Below are 23,744 nucleotides of genomic sequence, written 5' to 3' on the forward strand. Positions count from 1 at the left end.
TGGAATGAATAGTAACCCCGCCAGCATTAAAGGTATGCGCTGGTAGGCCACCAGTGAGTAATGAAAAGTGAGAAAGAAAAAGCAGGACAGGTAGCTCATAGTGAAATTCATGACGTTGGCTTCCAGAGGATACCACGTAGAGGTCGACCTGACAGGGTATATTGTTAACAATGGGACTGGTAGTGCGCATCTATTAAGAATCCCTTTCCCCTCTACTTGCCGGCAGTTAGCCGCAATCAGGTTTCCAGGTGGCAACCTTTGCTTGCGCTAATTTCTTATACGCAACCCTGTGTTATAGAAAAAAGAATACACTTCTATTCAATATAGGTCTTATCAAAAAGTACCATTTCCCTGTTACTGCAAAACAATCATCTAGAACAAAATTTTAGATGATGGCAACCCTTGCGGCCATTTTTAATATGCGAACATATGTTACCGCGTATAGAAAAGAATGTACTTCCGTTTGGTATAAATCTTGTCAAAACATTCATTTAAACTAGTTTCATTAAAAAGTTTTATACATGCAGAATATTTTATACCAAAGGGAGACTGTACAAAAGTCAATTGCTTGGGTACCCCTGTCCCATTCGTGTTTCAACCGTGAAGCAGTTGTGTTTGCATGGCAGTGTTTCGGTTTGAAGGGTGGGATATGGCGTGAATTTACTGGGTACAGAGGAATAACACCTGAGTCCTCAGGAATGGCAACGCATGGGAAGTATCATGGGCGAAACAGTATACTCTGTTATGTCCACGGTACTACTCATGTCTATAGGCGACGGTTACCACTTTCCATCAGGTGGGCCGTCAGCTTGTTTACCATTCTAAGTTGTATAATCTGGTGCTCGTATGAGTGTCATTCCCTAGTGTTAAGAATTCCAAAATGGCCACTTATTATCCATTATACAAAGTAAACGTATCCAGCAATGGCTGGACACGTTTACTTTATCTTAGTCACCTTATACTAGGAAAACTAATATAAACTCGAGAGGGGAAAGTGATTGTTAGTGATGGAGACTAAGAATCCCCAGCCAGGTCGACCGCCTTGCGGTTCTCCCTGGAAACTGTCATGGTTAATTCCTTGTGAATTCGTCATAATGTGCTAACTGGTCTGTTTATTATTATATATATATATATATTGTATATTATTATATATATATATATTGTTCTTATTGGTCCAAGTAATACATAATTAAAAATATCAATTTATCTTCGTATTTGACTACCCATGCGAAGCCGGAACGGGTCACTAGTGTTTAATAAAACTGCAATATTACAATAATATAAAAGTTTATAATTAAAAAAAGAAATTAAACACACATACAGTCATACATCTTATACATAAACGCTTAAGTTTGTACTGTAATTCATTTCCTTGTACTTTTCGATGATTTTAATACAAATATTGATATTGTACCATTTATATTAACTATTTAATATACAAAATTATAATTACTTTGTACTAATGGTGGGTAAAGTATAGCAATATCTATATACTGTAGTTACAATATCTATACATATATATTGGCCCAAAAATAGGTATTTTCACTATCGATTAACCAATATATACAATAATATCGAAAACAAATACCCGCTCGTAATTAATATAGATATTGGACTGGTATAGAAGATATCGTAATGGGCGGTCATCACTATCCAGAGTAACTCAATATATATATATATATTGGATATTACCTATCTCTACTTTGTACTTCATCAGATCAAATCAACAGATTCTTGTGGGTAAGAAACTACTATGAATATTAATATATATTTGCTTTCTCTATTATAAACAAATTACATATTTTAGATTATCATACGGACATATCTTGTTTCTAAGTTGCATAAATTTTTTTTTTATACAACTTAGAATTGCAAACAAGCTGACGGCCCACCTGATGGAAAGTGGTAACCGTCGCCTATAGACATAAGCAGTACCATGGACATAACAGAGTATACTGTTTCGCTCATGATACCCCCCATGCGTTGCCATTCCTGAGGACTCAGGTGTTATTCCTCTGTACCCAGCAAATTCACGCCATATCCCACCCTTCAAACCGAAACACAGCCATGCAAACACAACTGCTTCACGCTTGAAACACGAATGGGACAGAGGTACCCAAACAATCGACTTTTGTACAGTCTCCCTCTGGTAATCTGGTAATAAACAAATTAAGTGCATGTGAACAACATACAAAAATTATAATAAATAATGGCAGTATTATTTCTATTTAAATTAACCTTAATTACTTATATATTACATTTATAATTTAATAATAAATTTGTTTTTAAGAATTACAAGTACAATACTTTTAAAATTAATTAAAATTACAAGTTATTTATTTTCGTATGGAATTATGAAGAAACAAGTGATTATTTCGTATCTTATTCATGATGTTACCTACTCTTTGGTAGTTATTAATTATTAGCTGCATTATAAAACATTTCTATTATAAATTTTATGCTTTTAACACTTATATGCATCGATAGATCACTTTTAAACTACTACTTTGTCAACTAGGAATATATAGTGTTTTTAAATAAGTGTACATTATAAGACATATTTTAAATTAATTTTATACAATAATAAGCATGGCAACTACTGGGAAAACCCTCTAAAAGGGAGACTTGTCTTCAGCAGTGGACAGTTAAAGGCTGATATGAGAATAATGATATTTTAAATGAACATTTGTTAACTTGAATTACAATTAAAATGACAGTTAAAAATCTATTAAAATAACAAACGCGAGACAGAGATAACATTCACATTGTAAAATGACAATTTACAAAAATATATGTGCTATCTTCAAGCACAATGGTTGATATTATAAATCGTCTATTTAAGATTCATCTTCATAGTCATCGACGTCATCGATTTCTTCACCTTTCTCTTTCTCATCACCCATCATCACTTCCCAATACGATGGTGGTGCATCACTATTCTCTGATTCATGAATATTACCCATAACATCACCGATCTGAACTGGAAACTTTAGTACAGCATTCCAGTGAGGGAACGGTATGATTGCTTCTATGTGAACAAAATACTCTCTAGACACAATTTTGGAATGTTCTAACGACGTTCTCTCTGAAGGTACATTAATCACGACATCTATAGTCTTCTTTTCACCACTTGCTATAGATCCAGTTTTGGAATCTGTATCTTTTATATCTTTGGACATTTCCACTTCTTTTGATCCGTGAGACTTAAACGTGTGCAGTTCTACCAATTTCGCCTCCACACCTTTAATCGTAAGATTTGTATCGTTAAATATTTCATAACTGAATTCTATCTTACCACCCGTACTGATCACTGATTTTGGAACATTCACTTTTATGTCGACTGTGTTATTCTTGGAGAATAACGAAAGAAGCTTCTTTACTTCTCCATATATAACTGGATCTGTAGGTAACCTAGGTTTGATGCCAGACACTACTGTTATTTCTTTCTTGAACTTCTTATTTAAATTAAATAAGCCTATCGTTTCAAATTTTATTCGTACGTAGTATTCGATATAGCATCTTACTCTGTATCTCGCTGCACGTTTTTGGTATTTAAATGATGCTGGCACTTCTTCGGGCAATTTGAAGCTGAATTGAGTCTCATACATGCCTATTGGTAATGGATTATCTTTTTTCTCGTTAGTATAAATAACATTATCAATATCAACATAATCTTCGCTGTTTCTATAACTGTCTACAGCACGTCCTTTGTTTTTGGCTTGCCGATCATGTATTATCAGAAACCCATTGCCTTTTAACGAAACAGTTATCTTCTTAAACTCCGTTGGGACGTCGACACCATACTTTATAGTACCAGACACCACACTTCCAGGTACAAAAGCACCGTCAGCTCTTTTATGTAAATTAATTTCACAATGTATACCCATTTTGTGTTACAACTGTAGTATGATTCCAATTTACCATGTGATACTAGAACGTTATCAATCGACAACGCCTATTTGTAATAACTGTTTATCACCTTAATCTATTTCACAATAAAATTGTAAAAAACCTCACTACTTATCTGTCTCACATTCATGAATTCCAAAGCCGTAAACATATCACAAAAAAAAAATACGATATAGAAGTAGGTGCGTTACACTCAATACGCACGTACACACGCCTTACTATGTATTTTCGTCCAGTCAACAACACAAAAACAATCGTGTTCGTTAAAAATAACAGTTAATTAACCCAAAAACAACACAAACGATAACTGCTAAAACTTCTAATATGCACTAACTATATTTATTAACACGTTTTTCTTGAAATTAATAAAAATATGGTGATCGAGAAACGCACGTGACCTCACCGTAGCGTTAAGAGAGCAACTAAACCGCTACACACACGCAAAACAGCCCGGCTATTGGGCGTTGGGCATGATAAACAAAGTACAACGATGCAGTCGTTGAATACATTCCTTGTGACTCACGGTTATTGTTGTTAGTACAAATAAAAATGCACCTTATCAATTCTATACGATAGAATACGTAATAGATTGACATTGATATTTTAGACCAGTTATTATTACAATGTCAGTTGCACTCCATAGAGTTGAGTGCATTTTTTTTTTAATAATAATAAATAATTTGAACAGGACAATTTGTATCGGGTGAATAATAGAAAAATTATGTGTACTTGTTTAAAAATAATTGTATATTATATATGTATGTATATGTTTATCGACGTCACAAGGTTCCACTGTTGGAAACGGATTTTTTTCCATAATAATCCTTCAATTAGGTCTTATTTGCCCACTATGATTACACTGGCCAGATAGTTCGGTATAGGTTTTTATTTCGAATTTTCCTTCTCTCTTACTTGTATCTATAATCAAATTCACAGATAAGATAGTAGTAAAATTATTAGTCATAGAATGAGTAATGTTGAATAATACCTAACTATCGTGAGTCAGGGGGGAAAGGGATTGTTAGTAATGCGAACGACCAGTCCTATTGCTAGCAATATACCCTGTTAGGTCGACCTCCACGTGGCCCCCCATGGGAAGCATCGTGCCGAATTCCAGGTGTATTCACTACGAAGGGCTAACTGACATGCCTTACTCATCTCTCATCCCTCACTGGTGCCTCACCAGCAAGTATTGTTAGCGCAGGCAGGGCTACCATTTCATTTTCATCCATTAAAAAAACTACCATGAGTCATGCAGTTTTACAGTCATTTAAATACTAGCTTTTTTCATAAATTAAAATTAATTATTAATTAATTAGGCTTGAATATACAGGGTACAGAGGAATAACGCCTGAGTCCTCAGGAATGGCAACACATGGCGGGTATCATGGGCGAAACAGTATATTCTGTTATGTCCATGGTACTGCTCATGTCTATAGGCGACGGTAACCGCTTTCCATCAGGTGGGCCGTCAGCTTGTTTGCCTTTCTTGGTTGCCAAGTTGCATAAAAAAAAGTAAACATACATTATATTTTAACTCAAACCTTTAGGAACAAATCTGTGAAAATTGCAAATTCATCCAATTTAGTTCATTATTTTTTGCATGATGCCAAAATAAACATACAGACAAATATACAGCAAAAATTATTATTTTGGGCTCTGTTGCTTCTATACCATTTTTAGGGTTCCGTACAAACAGGTACAAAGGAACCAAATTTATCTTTTTTATTTCTATTCTATTCTATTTTAGAGACTTTGATTCCGTAGATAAAGTACGGAACCCTCGGTCAGTGAGTTCAACTCACACCTAGCCAGATGTTTCAATGTATCCCATGCACAGACATCGGACAGTTTCAATTTTATTATATTAGTATAGTCATTGTGTTCCGAAAAAAAAAAACAGCCATCAATTCAGGCAAAACTGTTTATTTAGATTTAAAAACAGAAGGTTTATCCTTTCAGATTCAGAAATAGTCCAAATCGGTTTATAAATGACGAAGTTGTGAGACAACAAACATATAATAATATTACCTCCTTTTTTAAAGTCGGTTGAACAGTATTTGTCTCCCTCTCATACATACCAACTTTCATTTTCATTCACCCTGTATACCAACTTTCATTTTCATTCGCCCTGTATACCGACATTCATAAGGACTGGCAGGGCCGTTGGGAGCAGAGGTGTGACAAATAAAGTCACTTTGTCACTTGTAGTATTAGTAAGGATAAGAGCCTAAGCTAATATATATTACACTAATAATCCGGCGTGGCTTCGCACGGATAAATGGAATTTTCGAGAATAATATAATATATACATATGTATATATGTACATAACCTTTGTTGGCCGCTGATAATATAGTTTTGTAGGGATGGAAGAATTTTTAAAATCGATTGAGTAGTTTTTGAGTTTAGCGAGTGAGTATATATATCTCTCTCTCTCTCTCTCTCTATATATATATATATATTATATATATATATTTATATATATATATATATATATATATATATATATATTACAATCATTATTATCATTTCAGTCATTAATTGTCAATTGGAAATAAACATGATTATTGTATTTTAACTGATACAATTATTTATGTTATTAATATTCTATTATTTATATATATGAAAATATTTTGCAGTTAATTTGTCTCGTTAAACTACAAAAACGACTTGACCGATTTGATTATATATTTTTTTGTTTCATTCGTTAAAATACAGGGATAGTTTAAAAGAAAAAAAAAATGTTTGAAAAACCTTACAGTTCAGTTTAAAAATAGAATAACTAAAAATAAGTAATTTTGTACGGAAAGCATTACTTCGGATTACTTTTAACAGATGGCGTTGTAGGTAGTATTAAATTCATCGGTAATTTAATCTAGTAATTATATATATCGTCATAGTCGTAGAATACTGACGGATCTGACAAATATTACATATAAAGATCCGTCAGTATTCTACGATTATGACGATATATTCTTCCTATCCAAATTCGAATACAGTAACATTATGGGTTTATGAATAAATAAATTAAATTGATTGTACCGTCAAGGATGGTCAAAATTACCATAAGGGACACAAATTCAATTTTATGTAGTTATGCTCTCTGAATACCAAAATGTTGTATCAGAGAACAACATATTTTCCTATTTAAAGTAAGTTGTCATTGGGACGAAAATGGAATAGTAAACCCGTCTGTGCTACCACTATATGTTGGTATACCACTATCATAGACAGGTGAGGATGAAGTTCATTGACTCATCGTGATGAATTCACCAATAATTAACCAAGATTTATTATATATATATATATATATATATATATATATATATATGTACATTTTACGTGCAACACTGAAATAAAAGTGCGCTTTGATTAAAAAACCACTTTTACGATCTTCACATTAGGCTACTCAACACATCTGACATGTTTTTGATACTCGACATTCTATCTATAAGTCTAAATATGCCTCAATATTAATATTTATATATTTTTTTCTTTAATACTGCCAGTAAAGAGGATTTTGCCAGTAGTTGCCACGCTTGGCAGGCGGGTTGGCACAGTTTATTAATTAGTGTAAAGTTTACACAGATAAACCAATAAATATATATAAATAACAAATATACTCACACATACTCGTATATTTAGTCCAACCATAATTTCTGTTACAAATGAAAATGCATTTTTTTATGAACAAATGTAATATTACTAAAATTTATAGCTACATATTTATTAAGTTTCAGCAAAAAATAAAAAAAAATATTCTATTCGAAATGGCCACCTTTGGCTTTTATACAGGCCTTTAATCTGTCTGGCCACGAATCTAATGAACACGAAAAAATATATGAAATGGCGCGAAATCGAAAGAAGTTTTAAAATAATAAACTTGTTCCAAATTCAAAATAATTAAAAAGTTAAAAAAAAATTAACGTAACAATATTTATGGCCAGACTAGTTAAATATAAGATATATTATATTATACACATAGAAGAGAATAGTAAAAAACTTATATTATTTACTTATTTAATTTCTTTATTCTTTATTGCACAATAAAACTTTGTACAAATGGCGAGCTTAATGCCATGTTGCATCCTTTACCAGCTAACCATTAAGTAAAAACAGAAAGCGTATAAAGGGCAGATATTATGTGACATAATTATTTATACTAACACATTGAAATTATTAGCAATGGAGATATTTTATTTGAACTAAAATAAATACTTTTTAACTAATAATTTTTATTAGAACCTTCAGAAAATATTACGATTTACGAAGGGTTAAGTAAACGTGCAAGAAGGCTCCCCCGTAAAATAACACGGCTTAGTAAACCTTGTAATATGAGTCGAGTGGCCGCCATTTTGTTTGTCAAGATGGCGACACAATAAAATTCGTGCCAATACAAACACTGTGTTCTTTTCGTTTAGTAAAGGCGAGTGTAAGATTATTTCACCATCGATCACGTAATGTGGACAAACTGTTGGACTTAACGTGATGTACCAAGTATTATATTACATTCTTCATTTTTACACAGATATTATAAACAGATGCCATTTTTTTTGTCTATGTTTATTTATTATATCAGCCGTTAACTGTGGAGAGAAAGAGATTGTTAGTAATGAGGTCAAATAGCTCCATAACTAGCAATATATGCTGTCAGGTCGACCTGCACGTGGTTCCCCCTGGAAACCGTCGTGGTTAATTCTAGTTGAATTCGTCAGGATAGGCTAACTGACCTGCTTGCCTCCTCATTTATCATCCCCCACTGGTGCCCCGCCAGTGTCATACACTAAAGAAAACAAAAAACCGTTAACTGTCCACTGCTGGACATAGGCCTCTCTTTATTGGAGTGTTTAGCCAGTAGTTGTCACGTTTAGCAGGCGGGTTGATAACCACAATTAGGTTTTGATGTTTTAAGAGGGACGTTACTGCCCATCCCTCGCCCTTTCTTAGTTTTTGTCTGTTTCGAAAATTTTATTCGTTCTTAAAGGTCTAACTTAAAATCTGATGTATATTTTGCCTTGATCTAGAAGTATATTTAATTAGTTTTTCTACTTCTGAAATCCATATGTACGAAGTAGCGGAAAATGATAGTTCAATCGTAAATTTAGTTTACAACTTTTAATGTATTGTCTTGTAAATTAAGTGTTTACTCTTCATATTAAATTTCAGATTTTCATATTTCATGGTTTATGATTTGTAAGGGACGGGAATCAACGGGATCGTTTAGGTAAATTATGACAATTCACTTGGGTTATATTCACGTTTCAACAAGACGAATCGTCATGGTTTACATAAATGATGGCGTTATTTCCATCTCTTATAAACGGATTAATTTCATATTCAAATAAATATTTCATAACCGTTTAGCTTGTTGTCAGATTAGTACAGAAATATGTGTGCCGATTCGGTTTGCCACGACTTCTAAAACCATAAAACCGCGGCAATCCTCGTGAAACAAAATACGACCCAGAAAATCCCTTTTCCTAATAAAATATAGCACCTCATTGAAAATTAATGTCAAGAAACATCTCATCAAAAATTAATACCATGTAATATAATAGAGTAGGTATTATACCTGATACTCCATCTCAGATGTTTGTATATTAAAAATCTTTTTACCGCATCTTCAATATCCAATTTATTGTAAAAAAAAAATATTACGTTTTTCAAAGTACTTTAATTTTTTTTTTTTATCAAACATGCTTGGAAATGTGAGCATTATTTTGACAATCTTCTTAGAGATAAATCAAAATTGCCATACTGGCCAGATACATGCGGGCAGCGGCCGGCAAAAGTTGTATGAAAATCCATATCTGTCGTGTTTTGCGGTCAGATAAATTACTATATAAACTCATATCTGTCCTGTAATTTAAAAATGGAATGACCTTTTACTTCGAAACATGGCTACCATGGAGGTAACTAATAAAAGGTTTTATTTAAATTTCAAACTGGCTTGCAAATAGAAAGCTGTTTATTAAAAAAAAAATAAAAGAACATTATGGCGCGTGAAAAATTATTATTGTCCGTTATTCGTCATTAAACTTAAAAAGTAAAATTGTGTTTTTGATTTCCGCGCACTGTTTGAGAAAAGTACTATACATGCCTTGGCCACAACTAGGCATTGATGGACTCACGTATATCCCATATACCTCTATATCGGCTACGCCTCGGCGCACATTTGCACGTTCTTCCATCATGCCTCAGTTACTAGCCGCCGCAGTAATGTACTATATTTTAAATTATACAGACCTATTATGGTTACAGATCCCCATTGTCAGCAATTTATCCTGTCAGATTGACCTCTACGCAGTTTGCCCTGAATACCTATCGTCGTGGCTAATAAATAAATTCGTCACGTTGGACCAACTGACCTGTGTTCGTTCCATCTATCATCATTCACAGGGATCCACAAGGATCCTGACAGCGAAAATTATAATGCAAGTAGTGTTAACACTCCAGTTTCATCCAATAAAAAATATAATTCCAACTGTTAGTCAGTTATTTTATTTTTGATATTAAAAAAAAAAAAAAAACAAAATAAACAATAAATGACCTTTTTTAATGGCGATTATTTATTTTTTTTACAACACAGGGGGCAAACAAGCATACGGCTCACCTGATGGTAAGTGACTACCGCCACCCATGGTCACCCACAACACCAACGATAATGGAATGATAACCCCGCCTGCGCTATAAATTAGTCACAATGATTTCCAGGGGGAACCGCGTGGTGGTCGACCTGATAGTATAGATTGATAGCAATAGGGACTAACCTCTCCATTGATACTAAACCCTTTCCCCCAAAAATGTCCTAGCCGTGTAGGTCCTGGCATAAAATAGACCAACCCTTCCTTTGTTGTGGGTGTTGTAAGAGGCTACTAAGGGAACTTACGGTCGAGGGATGTGCAGCAGCATCTCTCTTAAAACAATACCAAAAACCAAACTATGGTTACCAACCTATCTGCCAAGCGTGGCAACTATGAATGCACGAAAAATTAGTGTTATTATACTAAACTCTTTATGACTATACTTGTACATTGACAGTAACATTTTGTACAAAAGTCGTTTGCTTGGGTACCTCTATCGAGAGATATGTGAAGATTGACATTATTAAGTTCAGTTTTGTTTTTTTTTTTATTCTTTCATGAAACGTAGTTCAGGCTGTTCTCAATATTTTTTTTGATGGGTGAAAATGGTATGGTTACCCCGCCTGCGCTAACGCGATACGCTGGCGGAGCACCAGTGAAGGGTGATAGATGAGAATGAAAACAGGCCAGTTAGCCCATCATGATGAATTCATCAGGAATTAACCACGATAGCTTCCAGGGAGAACTGCGAGGAGGTCGACCTGGTTGGGTATATTGCTAGCAATAGCATTCTTAGTCTCCGTTACTAACAATCCCTCTCCTTCATGTTCTCAATGTTAGGAAAATAATAAAAGACATTATTTTTTCAAAGTTAACAAAATTGCATTCAATTCCCCCGTTTTACTTAGGTTTAATTTAAAACGTCATTGTTATTCTCGAGTGTTTTTCGCCTTTCTAAATTCTGTAACGTTAACAGAAAATTTTGTTGATATTTAAAATTTGACTCTTATTTGTTATTCCAATAAAGTCGAAATTCCTTTTTTAAAGTTAAAGATTTTCCTCAGAAAACGCCGTTTGATTTATATGTCAAATGAAGCAGGAAATGCAACAGGATGTGAACAAATAGCATCTAATTATAGATGCTTCTAATATCCGTTTGCAACGAGGTCTCTGTTATTTAGGCGTAGTAATAGAGATAAGTTCGCTTAAATCAGGTCCCGCGTTCGATTACGTGTCACGAAATAATATTTTTCTTAGAATGTTTTCTGTGTTTAAAAAAAGACTCGTTGTGCTTAATAAAGCGAAGCGTTACTTCATGCCGGATCAGCGATTAATGCTCTACAAATCGCAAATCCGGCCCCATATGGAATATTGCTGTCACTTATGGATGTCACTTATGGCACCTATATACCAGCTTGAACTTATCGACTCAGTGCAACGACGAACTATGAAAGTCGTCGGTGATCCCAGGCTTAGAAGCGGTATCGAACCCTTAAGTCTCAGGAGAAATTTTGCCTCACTCTGCGTGTTCTACCGCTTGTACAACAGATTGTGCTCAGAGAAATTGTTCAATATGATGCCCACGGCCACTTTCTACCATCGTACGGCTCGTCATCAACAGGAAGTTCATCCTTATAACTTACAGTCTAAATTGCCGCGTACAACGCGGTTTCAGAGATGTTTTCTCCTGCTAACACTCAGGTTAAAGAGTGCCATAAAAAGGTTTTGCCACCTCAGTAGTATAAAAAAAATTTGATAAAGGATATGTTAAAAATATATTATTTATATCTATACTAATATTATATTGAGGAAACATTTGATCGTTTGTTTGTATTTGGATAAATTCAAAAAGGTCAGGTCGATCTCCACGTGGCCCCCCTTGGATATCATTGTGTTGAATTCCAGATGTATTCATTAAGATTTTTTTTTACAACACAGGGGACAAACGAGCATGCGGCTCACCTGATGATAAGTGACTACCGCCGCCCATGGTCACCCACAGCACCTATGGCATTGCAGGTGTGCTGCCGGCCTTTTAAAAAGGAATATGATCTTTTCTTTAACAATGGACTAACTGACCTGCCTTTTCATTCTTACCTATCATCCTTCACTGGTGCCCCGCCAGCGTATACCGTTAGCGTAGACGGGGTTACCATTTTATTATCATCCATTAAACAAAACGACACTTAATTTTACGCGTAGGCCTAGTATAAATGTAAGCACCGAATAAATATTGATTTTTCTTCCTAAGTTTCAGAATTATAATAAAATCAGCTGCAGTTGACAGAATGATGGACAGACCGACATGTAGCAATATTATAAAGTTCCCCTTTTTCCTTTCGCTTCGTAGCCTTAACTTCTGTACGGTTTGATATATATAAATAAACTGTCTTCCAAAATAGTGATTAATAGTTCAGGAGACAAGATCCTATTATTATATTAACCTATTTAAGAGCCCAATTCTAAAACCACAACTACTGTATCCATTTAAAATTATAATAGTAATATTGATAAACTTAAAACTACAGTTATGTTTTTACGAATAAATCTCATTTCATTTAAATTTTAATCTATCCACTCGTGTTTCAACCGTGATGCAGTTGTGTTTGCATAGCTGTGTTTCGATTTGATGGGTGGTACATGGCAGTGAATTTACAGGGTACAGAGAAATAACACCAGAGTCTTCAGGAATGGCAACGCATGGGGGGTATCATGGGGGAAAGAGTATACTCTGTTATATCCACGGCACTGCTCATGTCTATCGGCGCCGGTTACCACTTTTCATCAGGTGGGCCGTGATCTTGTTTGCCATTTTAAGTTGTATAAAAAAAATCTTTTATTCAAATTAATTCAATAGTTTTTGCGTGAAAGAGGTCCACAAAATCTTTCGCATTTCGAATAATGGAATTAATAAGAGTGTCTGTTTACGCCTAGCATCTAAAGCACAATGAGGTCACAATAACACTTACCACAGTTTGAGCTTCCATTCTCCGTAGCCGTTCATTGTAATGAAATGAGCAAGTCTGCGAGCGAAACTTGTGCCGCCTCTTATGACATGTGTAAACATGGCTGTGCAAAATTCATCTCTGAGGGGAAGGGATTGTTAGTAACGGGGACGTTAGTTCCCATTGCTATCAATATACCCTACCAGGTCGACCTTGACGCGGTTCCCCCTGGAAACTATCGTGACTAATTTATCATTGAATTTGTGACGATGGGCTAACTGACCTGCCTTTTTTCATCTTGGCCAATCGTCCCTCACTAGTGCCCCGCCAGTGTATACCGATAGCACAGGCGGGGTCATCATTCCATTATCATCCATAATTTTTTTTTTTTCACCTTTTTCACTACACGTATTTCTTAGTATTTGTCTATTTTGTATTTATACAGGGTAAAAATATATTAAGTGTAATTTTAAGGGTTATTTTTAATGATAATGATAATGGAATGCTAACCCCGCCCGCGCGGGGGGAAAGGGAATGTTAGTAATGGAGACTGAGAATCCTTATTGCTAGCAATATACCCAACCAGGTCGACCTCCTCGCGGTTCTCCCTGGAAACTATCATGGTTAATTCCTGATGAATTCATCATGATGGGCTAACTGGCCTGTTTTCATTCTCATCTATCACCCTTCACTGGTGCTCCGCCACGCATGGGGAGTATCATGGGCGAAACAGTATACTCTGTTATTTCCATGGTACTGCTCATGTCTATAGGCGACGGTTATCACTTTCCATCAGGTGGTCCGTCAGCTTGTTTACCATTCTAAGTTGTATAAAAAAAATTAAATCTTTTAATGTATTGAGTATGAATTATGTACAATAAAGATTTTACAATACAATACAATAATTTTTTTCAAATATTACGTAACGCGATTTTTGGATCTTATACATTACGATGTATTACTAAAGCGTAAAGGAGGTTCAAAGAACGCGTTAATTTACATTTATTTTTTTATATAAAAAAAAAACTAAGGAATTAAAATCTCCAAAGTTGGCAACCCTATTCCTTTATGTTTTTCGAGGCACACCTCAACTGTATAGTTAAGTATGTAATTTTTATTTCGTTGTCAGTATTCGTTAGTGTTGTGACTTTTAGATAAAAAATGGTCACTTGGGTGTTACATAACTTTTAGGGAGGGGAGAGGATACAGAAAAATGTTACGGCGCCTTCCAAGGGGAAAATGAATGACGAGTGTGCATGGCAATAGTTGTTCATGCACTGAATTTTCATTTAATGTTAGACATAGACACCTATATAAATATACATTGTAAATAAACTCTTTAAAAAAAAAAACCCCATCAATTGATCTATATTTTTTTTTTGTGACGTTCATAAGCGGCTAAAATGTCCTACATGAATAAATGATTTTTGAATTTTAAATTTTGAAAAAAAATCAACTCAAAAACCCCATATTGTTTTTTTTTTTTTTGTATTTCCTTGCCCATTAAATTACATCGTGAATTATATTTTTTGTTATTCCTATTTACAGTCGACTGGTAGATAACGCCATATGTTGTTAAGTCCGCCATTTATACTGCATGTATTAATATTTAATAAATAAATAAATATACTAAGTAAAAATAACATAAAACCATCTTAATTTACATTAACCAGCTCATAAGTTATTCATCGATAATACAAAAACTTACAAAATAAAAATCCGCTCAAAATCTTTGATCAGATGCCAAGTCACCCATTTTTCGCGTCTTTACATTTCAAACTGGGAATTAACAAGCCTCGACCAAATTTCATCCTAGAAAGATTCTTATTGCTTTACAATAGAGTCCAGTTTTTATTGAACTCAATTCGACTCTAACAAAATAGGCCAGGAGCTGAAGAACACTCGTGGAGTTATAAGTGAGCCCTAGCGTCATTTAAAGAGGTTCGGAGTACTCCTTATAATTGCTTACCCATGCGGGTTTTTTTAGCTTCGCTGTCACTTTATCTTTGAAGTGTCACATCAAAGCTGAAATGAATTTAATTCTAAAACGCCGAAAAATCTCAAAATCTCAAAATTTAATAAACTTGGTATAACGTATAATTTAAAGGCATACTAAACCTGAAAATTAGACTTCTTACTAATATTATAAATGTGAATAAGCAGCCTTAGCTAAAAGTAGTTGCCGTCCGAAAAATCCTTAGAAATTTCTTCTTTTTATATATTTTTTTTATACAACTTAGAATGGCAAACAAGCTGACGGCCCACCTCATGGAAAGTGGTAACCGTTGCCTATAAACATGAGCAGTACCATGGATATAACAGAGTATACTGTTTCGCCCATGATACTCCCCATGCGTTGTCATTCCTGAGGACTTAGGTGTTATTCCTCTATACCCAGTAAATTCACGTCATATCCCACCCTGCAAACCGAAACACAGCCATGCAAACACAACTGTTTCACGGTTGAAACACGAATGCAACGTAGAATAGAAAAATAGTTGGCAGGCCACTTGATGGAAAGTGATAACCGTCACCTACAGAAATAAATAGTACCATGGACATGACAAAGTATACTGTGTTGCCCATGATATCCTTCATACGTTGCCATTCCTAACGACTATCTCTATTTAAAGATACTCTATATCTATGAGTTTATATACATCTGTATATAAATTAGATATACGTCACAGTGTAGGTAAAACAAACAGTGCAGTAAACATTGCGAGTGCTCCGTATTTAGACACCTGACTGTTGATAGCGTATAATATTATTCTGTCGCTCTCAATTCACTGAACATATTTTGTTATTTTCGTTTCGAGAGTAATACAAAATAGAGAGGAGAAAAGGGATTGGTAGTAATGTGAACTATTAGTCCTATTGCTAGCAATATACGCTGTCAGGCCGACCTCCACGTGGACCACCCTGGAAATCATCGTGCTGAATTCCAGGCATATTCATCACGATGGGCTAGCTGACCTGCTTTTTTGATACTCGCCTATCATCCCTCTCCGGTGCCCCGCCAGCGTATACCATTAGCACAGACGAGGTTACCATTCCCGTGTTTTAATAAAGGCTTTTTTTATAAGTATCATATCGAATGAAAAGGCTGGTCAAAAACAAAATAATAATTAAGTACTCGCGTACACGTGTCACAAAACATGCGTGAACAAAATGGCAATCGGAAATTGATAGTTTTAATATGGAAAATTGTGGACCTTCTGAAAATAAAATAAAATGAAATATTTATTTGCTTTAAATAGACATTTAACGTAATAAAGGTCATGTGACAGATTTGTAATGAATCAACAAGAATTGTTCACGATGGCTTCCAGGAGGAACCACGTGGAAGTCGACCTAATAGGGCATATTGCTAGCAATGGGGCTGTCAAACTCCATTGCTAACAATCCCTTTCCCCCTAGTGCTTCGTATTAGATACCCCAGGGTCTACTATGAAATGAAATGCCGAATTTTCGGACTTAATTTCGTGTTTTCGTTTATACTGAAATAAATGGAGCTTAACATTCCATTCATCATAAATCCTATCATAAACGTCCAAAGGAACGATATTTTAACATTTTTAAACGATATATATAATGTAATTTTAACATGAAGTCTGTGTCTCGTTCGACCCCGAAATTTCGGAAAACACTTCATGGTAAACCCTCAGAGATTTGACAGCGTATAATATAATTCTGTCGCTCTCAGTTCACTGAACATATTCTGTTATCGTATTGATTGTAACCTCGACACGGTAACGAAGACTGTGGGTTTGTTGAAGAGATTTTGTATTGTATGCTTGAAGTCTCACCACTAGGCGTGGATAGTACTAGTACCGCGGGGGGAAAGGGATTGTTAGTAACGGAGACTGAAAATCCCATTGCTAGCAATATACCCAACCAGGTCGACCTCCTCGCCGTTCCCCCTGGAAACTATCATGGTTAATTTCTGATGAATTCATAATGATGGGCTTACTGGCCTGTTTTCATTCTCATCTATCACCCTTCACTGGTGCTCAGCCAACGTATCCCATTAGCGCAGGCGGAGTTACCGTTACCATAGCATTTTCACCCATAAAAAAATATTAGTACCGCGGTGGAAAGGGATTGTTAGTTATGAAGTGTGAGAATCTCATTGCTAGCAATATACCCAACCAGGTCGACCTCCTCGCGGTTCTCCCTGGAAACTATCATGGTTAATTTCTGAGGAATTCATCATGATGGGCTAACTGGTCTGTTTTCATTCTCATCTATCACCCTTCACTGGTGCTCCGCCAGCGTATCCGTTAGCGCAGGCGGGGTTACCATATCATTTTCACCCATAAAAAAAAATAGTAGTACCGCGTGGGGAAGGGACTGTTAGTAATGGGGATAAGTAACCCCATTACTAGCAATATACCCTGTCAGGTCGACTTTCTCATGGCTCCCCCTGGAAACCATCGTGATAGATTTATTGTTAGATTCGTCACGGTGGGCTAACTGACCTGCCTTTTCATCCTCACCTGTCATCTCTCACTGGTGCCCCGTCAGCGTATCCCGATAGTGCAGGCGTGGATATCATTCCATTAATAACCATTGAAAAACACTTAGCTGAGTGGTGACCATTTTGGTCGCATAATTTCTAATTAGGTATAAGTTTGTTTTTGTATTCCCTTTTTTTTTTTTTGTTTATAATTGTTTATGTTTTAGTTATATTTGTTATTTATATACGCCAAATAAATATTTTTCTTTCTTTAATTAAGGAGACTATGTATTTGTGAAGAAAGTAATAATCTTTCAAATATAATCTATTTATTACATGTTTTTTAGAAGATTAGAAGGAAAGAAGACACCCCTATTCACTACGTAGGGGTGTCTAATATACAGCAATAAACTATATATTTTAGTTACAATATCTATATACAATATGTCTTACATATGTGTGTCAAACATGGCCATTAACTGAAAGAAATCTTAAAAAATTAAAAGTATATCAAAACAGCATAGAAAGAAGTGTCTTGGGCATAAAAATAAAGAATAAGGTTAAATTAGTAGACATTAAAGAGAAAACAAAATTAAAAAATGTTATCTATACAATAAAAAAATTAAAATGGAGATGGGCAGGACATAGTATGCGAGAAAAAACACAAAAATGGACAACAACTGTAACAGACTGGTGCCCTAGAATAGGCCAAAGAAGACAGGGAAGACCATTGACATGATGGGTTACGATATAAAAGCAGTAGCAGGTACACCTTGGACAGGGATAGCCAAAGACAGAATAGAATGGAAGTCTCTGGAGGAGGCCTTTGTCTTTATTCATTCATTCATTCATTTATTTATTGCTATTACATGTTGTAACAAAATTGGTCTTAATTTACTAAAAGTAGCAAACATGAACCCTGAAAGGGCACAGCAATCACATTAATAAATCTTATATAAACTACATAATTAAATTTTTACATTATATATATGTATCGTCGATTAGTATAAAAAATAAAAAAAAAAACAAAAAATCATCATTAAATTAAAACAAACAGGCACAAACACAACTAACTTTTTTCCTTGAAAAATTCCTGTAGCGCATAATAACTCTGTGCGATTAAATATTTTTTTAGAGCTATTTTAAACTTTTTAGAATCATCCTCACCTTTTAAGTTAATTGGTATTTTATTGTAAATTTTTATTGACATTGCGAAAGGGCCAGAATGGAATAACTGTAGCTTCGAGAATGGTCTTGCTAATCTACATTGCGGTCGCAATGCCTGAGGGCGGGTATATTGTGGAAATAGGTGCATATTACATTTAACAAAATGACACGCTTCTAATATGTACATTGACGGTAAAGTCAAAATTTTATATTTAATAAAGTATGGTTTGCAAGTTTCCCTGTTATCTATGTTAGCAATTATTCTGAGACATCGTTTTTGCAATTTAAAAAGATCAATCACGTTTGTACTATTACCCCACATCAATATGCCGTACTGGAGCAAAGAGTGGGCATATGCATAATAGGCGCACATGGCTGTCTTGGTATCAGAAGATATCTTTAGTTGGTGTAGTGCATAAGTGAATCTAGACAGCTTGGTAGCCACACTCTGCACATGCGCTTTCCAATTAATATTCGAATCTACATTTACACCTAATAGTGAATATTTCTCTACGCAATCTATTTTAATATTATTGAAAGAGTAGTTAATTTGCAGCGGGTTCTTTTGGAATGGACTGAAAACCATTAATTTAGTTTTATTAAAATTTACTTTTAAATTATGTGAGTGTAACCAGCTCACTATTTTTAACATACTACCATCCAGTGTACTTTGTAGGTTTAGGTTATTTTTACAGGAGACAACAACAGAAACGTCATCTGCAAACAATGTGCAGGGGCTGTCCATCACTTCAGGCAAATCATTTATGAATATTAAAAATAATATACATCCGAGGACGCTTCCTTGAGGTATTGAATTTATTAATTTTGAATGTTGAGATTTTACTGTTTTTATTTTTCCAGTTTGATTATTTACATGGTCTATTTGTACATATTGGGATCGATTTGTGAGATAAGAGGTAAACCATTTATAAGCGGGACCTCTTACTCCTATGTTGTATAATTTTTTCAATAACGTTTTGTATTGGACGCAGTCATAAGCCTTACTCATATCGAGCAAAATGCCTACGGCATATTCTTTGTTGTTTATGATATTAATTATTTCGTTAATATACTTGAAGACTACTAATGAAGTTGACCGATTTTTCCTAAAACCATACTGATGCTCGCTGAAGATATTGTATTTTTCGCAAAATGAATATAGACGGTCACACATTGCAGTTTCAAATATTTTTGAAAACGTTGGTAACAAAGAAATGGGACGATAATTATTTATATCTAATTTTTCACCTTTTTTATAAATTGGTTTGATTAGGGAGATTTTCAGAGGGTCTGGGACTATACCTTCTGTAAATGACTGGTTAATAAGTAAGGTTAAAATAGGCGTCAATTCTTCAGCACATTTTTTAATTAAGACAGGTGGAAACTCATCGTAGCCATAGCTACGCTTATTTTTTAGTTTTTTTATAATAGTTTGAATTTCTTTTAAGTCCACCGGTTTGAGATACATAGAGTTTTCGATGGTGCTACTCATACATTTATTTAATTGTAATGGCTGACTTTGGTTTACATTATCATTTCCAATAGAAGCAAAAAACTGATTAAATGAGTTTGCTATTTTTGTGGGATTGTCTGTGATATTATTTTCAATTTTTAATTTTATATTTTTTTTAATATTTCGAATACTTTTATTTGTATTTTCCTTAACTATAGACCACATTGTTTTAATTTTATTTTCAGATTTCTTTATTCTTTGAATATTTTGAAACTTTTTTGATAATTTAACTGATTTTTTCAAAATTTTTTCATATTGTTTGTAATTTTGATTTAAAATAGGACTATCAATTTTACAAATAAATTTTTTTAACAAACGTTTATTTTTACATGATGTTTTTATTCCTTTCGTTAACCAAGATTTATTTTTCTTATTTTTAATTGCTATTGTAATTTTAGGTATACATTTATTTAATATTTCCTGTAATGTTTCTATAAATATACTATAATTTTGATGTATATTTTTATTTATATCGATTATTTTGTTCCATTTAACATTACTTAGTTCAAATTTAAATTTTTGTATATTTTTTTCATTGAATATCCTTTTATCTAAGTACCAACATTTTTTTATTTTATTTTTATCTGTCGGTATAGTCATTAATATACCTTTATGATCTGAGAAACCATATTCATGAATTTTTAACTGGAAATTACTTTTATGGAAATTTGCAAAAATGAGGTCTATACATGTAGAACTTTTGTTCGTTATTCTGGTAGGCTCATTCACATATTGATGGAAGTCCGAACACCTCATAAGATCTAATAGATAATTAGATGAAGATGATTCTAAAATATTTATATTGAAATCTCCTCCTATAACTACATTCCTTTTATTATATTTTATTTGTAACAACTGTAAGAGATCTTCCAGTGATTTATAGAATATCTCTGGCATTCTGTTTTTATTTGGCCAATATAAATTAATTAATATTAAGTTCATTTTAGGTATCTCTATTCCACTTAACTCAATAATTGACTCAATAGACAAATCCACAACATCCTTAAGCTCCTTACACTCTATATCTTCTTTCAGTAAGATACATACTCCTCCTCCTTCTTGGTTACTCCGACAGTATGCTGAAACCAACTTAAAACCATCCATATGTAGTAAGTCCAATTTTCTTTCCGTGATCCAAGTTTCTGATAGGCAGAGAGCTTGTAAATTTCCATCTTCCTCGATTGCGGCTTCCAGTAAATGTTTTTTATTTTTTATGCTTCTTATATTTTGGTATAATATATTGAATTTATTTTCGAAATGTTTTTTGCATAGAAGATGTTTCAGGATTCCTTGCAGATAAGGAGAGTCTGGCGGTTGCTTCATTGTTTAATTTCTGATTATTTTTTTGTTTTAGGTCAATTGAACTAGTATTAAGTGTATTAAGTGTATTATATTCTCTACCATCGATTATTAGCTTATTATTTATAATATTTGCTCGATGACCATTACGTCGAGCATCAATAAGGATTTCTATATATTTTTTCCTATTTTGTAGCATCTCGTCATCTAAAAATTCAGATATAGACAGACCAGTGTGCTTGAAAAGACGTCTATTTTGAAGTATATGTTTGGTTATATTTTTACTTAACAATTCGATTACTACTGGTCTTGCATGGTTTTTTCTTCCGATTCTCTTTATGTCTTCAATATAGGTAGTTACATTTATATTCAATATTTCGTGAAATATATATACAATTCGGTCAAATAATTCATTATAGTTTTCCCATTCTTGTTCACTAAGACCATAAAGGACTACTTTCTTTTTTATATCGGTTATATTACTTTCAGATTGCGAGAAATTTAAATTACACTTTGCAATTTGTTCCTGTATTTCTTGTAGTTGTTTACAAAGTTTTGTATTTTCTGCTTCCAGTTTAATTATCGTTTTGTTCATTTTATTAATATCTTTTTTGAGGCTATCCTGTTCGCTTGATAAAAGACTTGTAGTTTTTGTTAACTCTAATTTCAATTTTGAGATTTCACAGGTAGTTACTGAGATTATTGTTGACCTTATATCACTCAATAAAGATTGTTTTATTTTTTCTAACTTCGTATCCAGAAGTACACTCAAGTCTGTCGAATTCACTGTAAGATTGGTAGATTCGGCTGGATTTTTCGTATGGTATGATGCTAAGTTACTTTGTTTTTGAATATTTTCAGCTTCCAGTGTATCTCCTAATATACTAAGATCCACATCCGAGCATGATGATACATTTATACGATTACATTTCTTCCTTGTTGTGACGAAATCCTCACCAAACTCAGAGGTTTCCTTCAAGGATACGTTGGAATGCAATGATCGAATAGGAGTATTTGTGTTGTCTGTTTTTGGCTTTTGACAACGGCATATTTGACAACTCCAAGATGCCTTGTGTTCCTTAGTCATTGTATTTAGGAATCTTTGAATAGAAACATTGGAACATTCGAGGTCATAATTCTTTTTGCATAAAATACATGTAAGATATTCTTTGGTTTTGATTTTTTGAAAACATCCTGCACATTGAAGCGTCATCTTATGGTTAATAGTTGGCACCGTTTCGATTATGTAAGTAATTGATTCAACTTACGTAATTTGATTGTTTAATTGCACTATATAATCTAGGTATCGCTGTAAAATAATACGTCTTCTTTTTTTTTTTTTAATGTGGGTAGTTTTAAAAGGTATACCTTTTAAAACTACCTACTTATCGAATTACTTTTATCATCGAAGAACTTTATCTCGAAAAACACAACACAAATAACTTCACAACTTTTATGCACTGTAACCATCGATGAGTTAGTTCTGGTATTGTTTTGATTTTTTACTAAATATACACTATAAACTTCTGTTTACGTACGCTGTCACTGGCAATTTCGTTAATTTTGCAAAATTCTTGTGTTATTAATCGCTGCTAACACTGTCACATGTAGTCTACACTTTTAACTTTTGTTTTTAGTCGTTTTTTTTATGGATTAATAGGAGAAAATATTTTTAATATATTTTAACATAGGACAGTATTGTTTACGTGAGAGCAGCGCCCTCTCTCTCTCTCTCTCTTTAGACAAGAGAGAGGTGACAGAACAGTTACTGATTGAATATTAATTACATTGAATTGTTTATTATGTTACTTCTTTAATAAAATTATATCACGAGGAGACCGAAATGTGGAGGTGACATCCACCGAAA

The 23,744-nt window shown here is 33.8% G+C and overlaps 2 protein-coding genes across 2 annotated transcripts in view; one reads left to right on the forward strand and one right to left on the reverse strand.

The window, feature by feature from the left end:
• Positions 1–23,744, forward strand: part of LOC113514753 (gamma-aminobutyric acid type B receptor subunit 2) — a 196,807-nt gene that overhangs the window by 23,388 nt on the left and 149,675 nt on the right. The gene's annotated exons all lie outside the window — the stretch shown is intronic.
• Positions 1,271–4,342, reverse strand: LOC113519170 (uncharacterized). Its single transcript, XM_026904225.3, has one exon. It carries the CDS (start codon positions 3,885–3,887, stop codon positions 2,838–2,840), a length of 1,050 nt encoding a protein of 349 aa, XP_026760026.2. The 5' UTR covers positions 3,888–4,342; the 3' UTR covers positions 1,271–2,837.

This window comes from Galleria mellonella, unplaced genomic scaffold (assembly GCF_026898425.1).
Source record: "Galleria mellonella isolate WM207_F2 unplaced genomic scaffold, CSIRO_AGI_GalMel_v1 utg1674, whole genome shotgun sequence".
In the NCBI taxonomy this organism is placed as follows: Eukaryota; Metazoa; Arthropoda; class Insecta; order Lepidoptera; family Pyralidae; genus Galleria; species Galleria mellonella.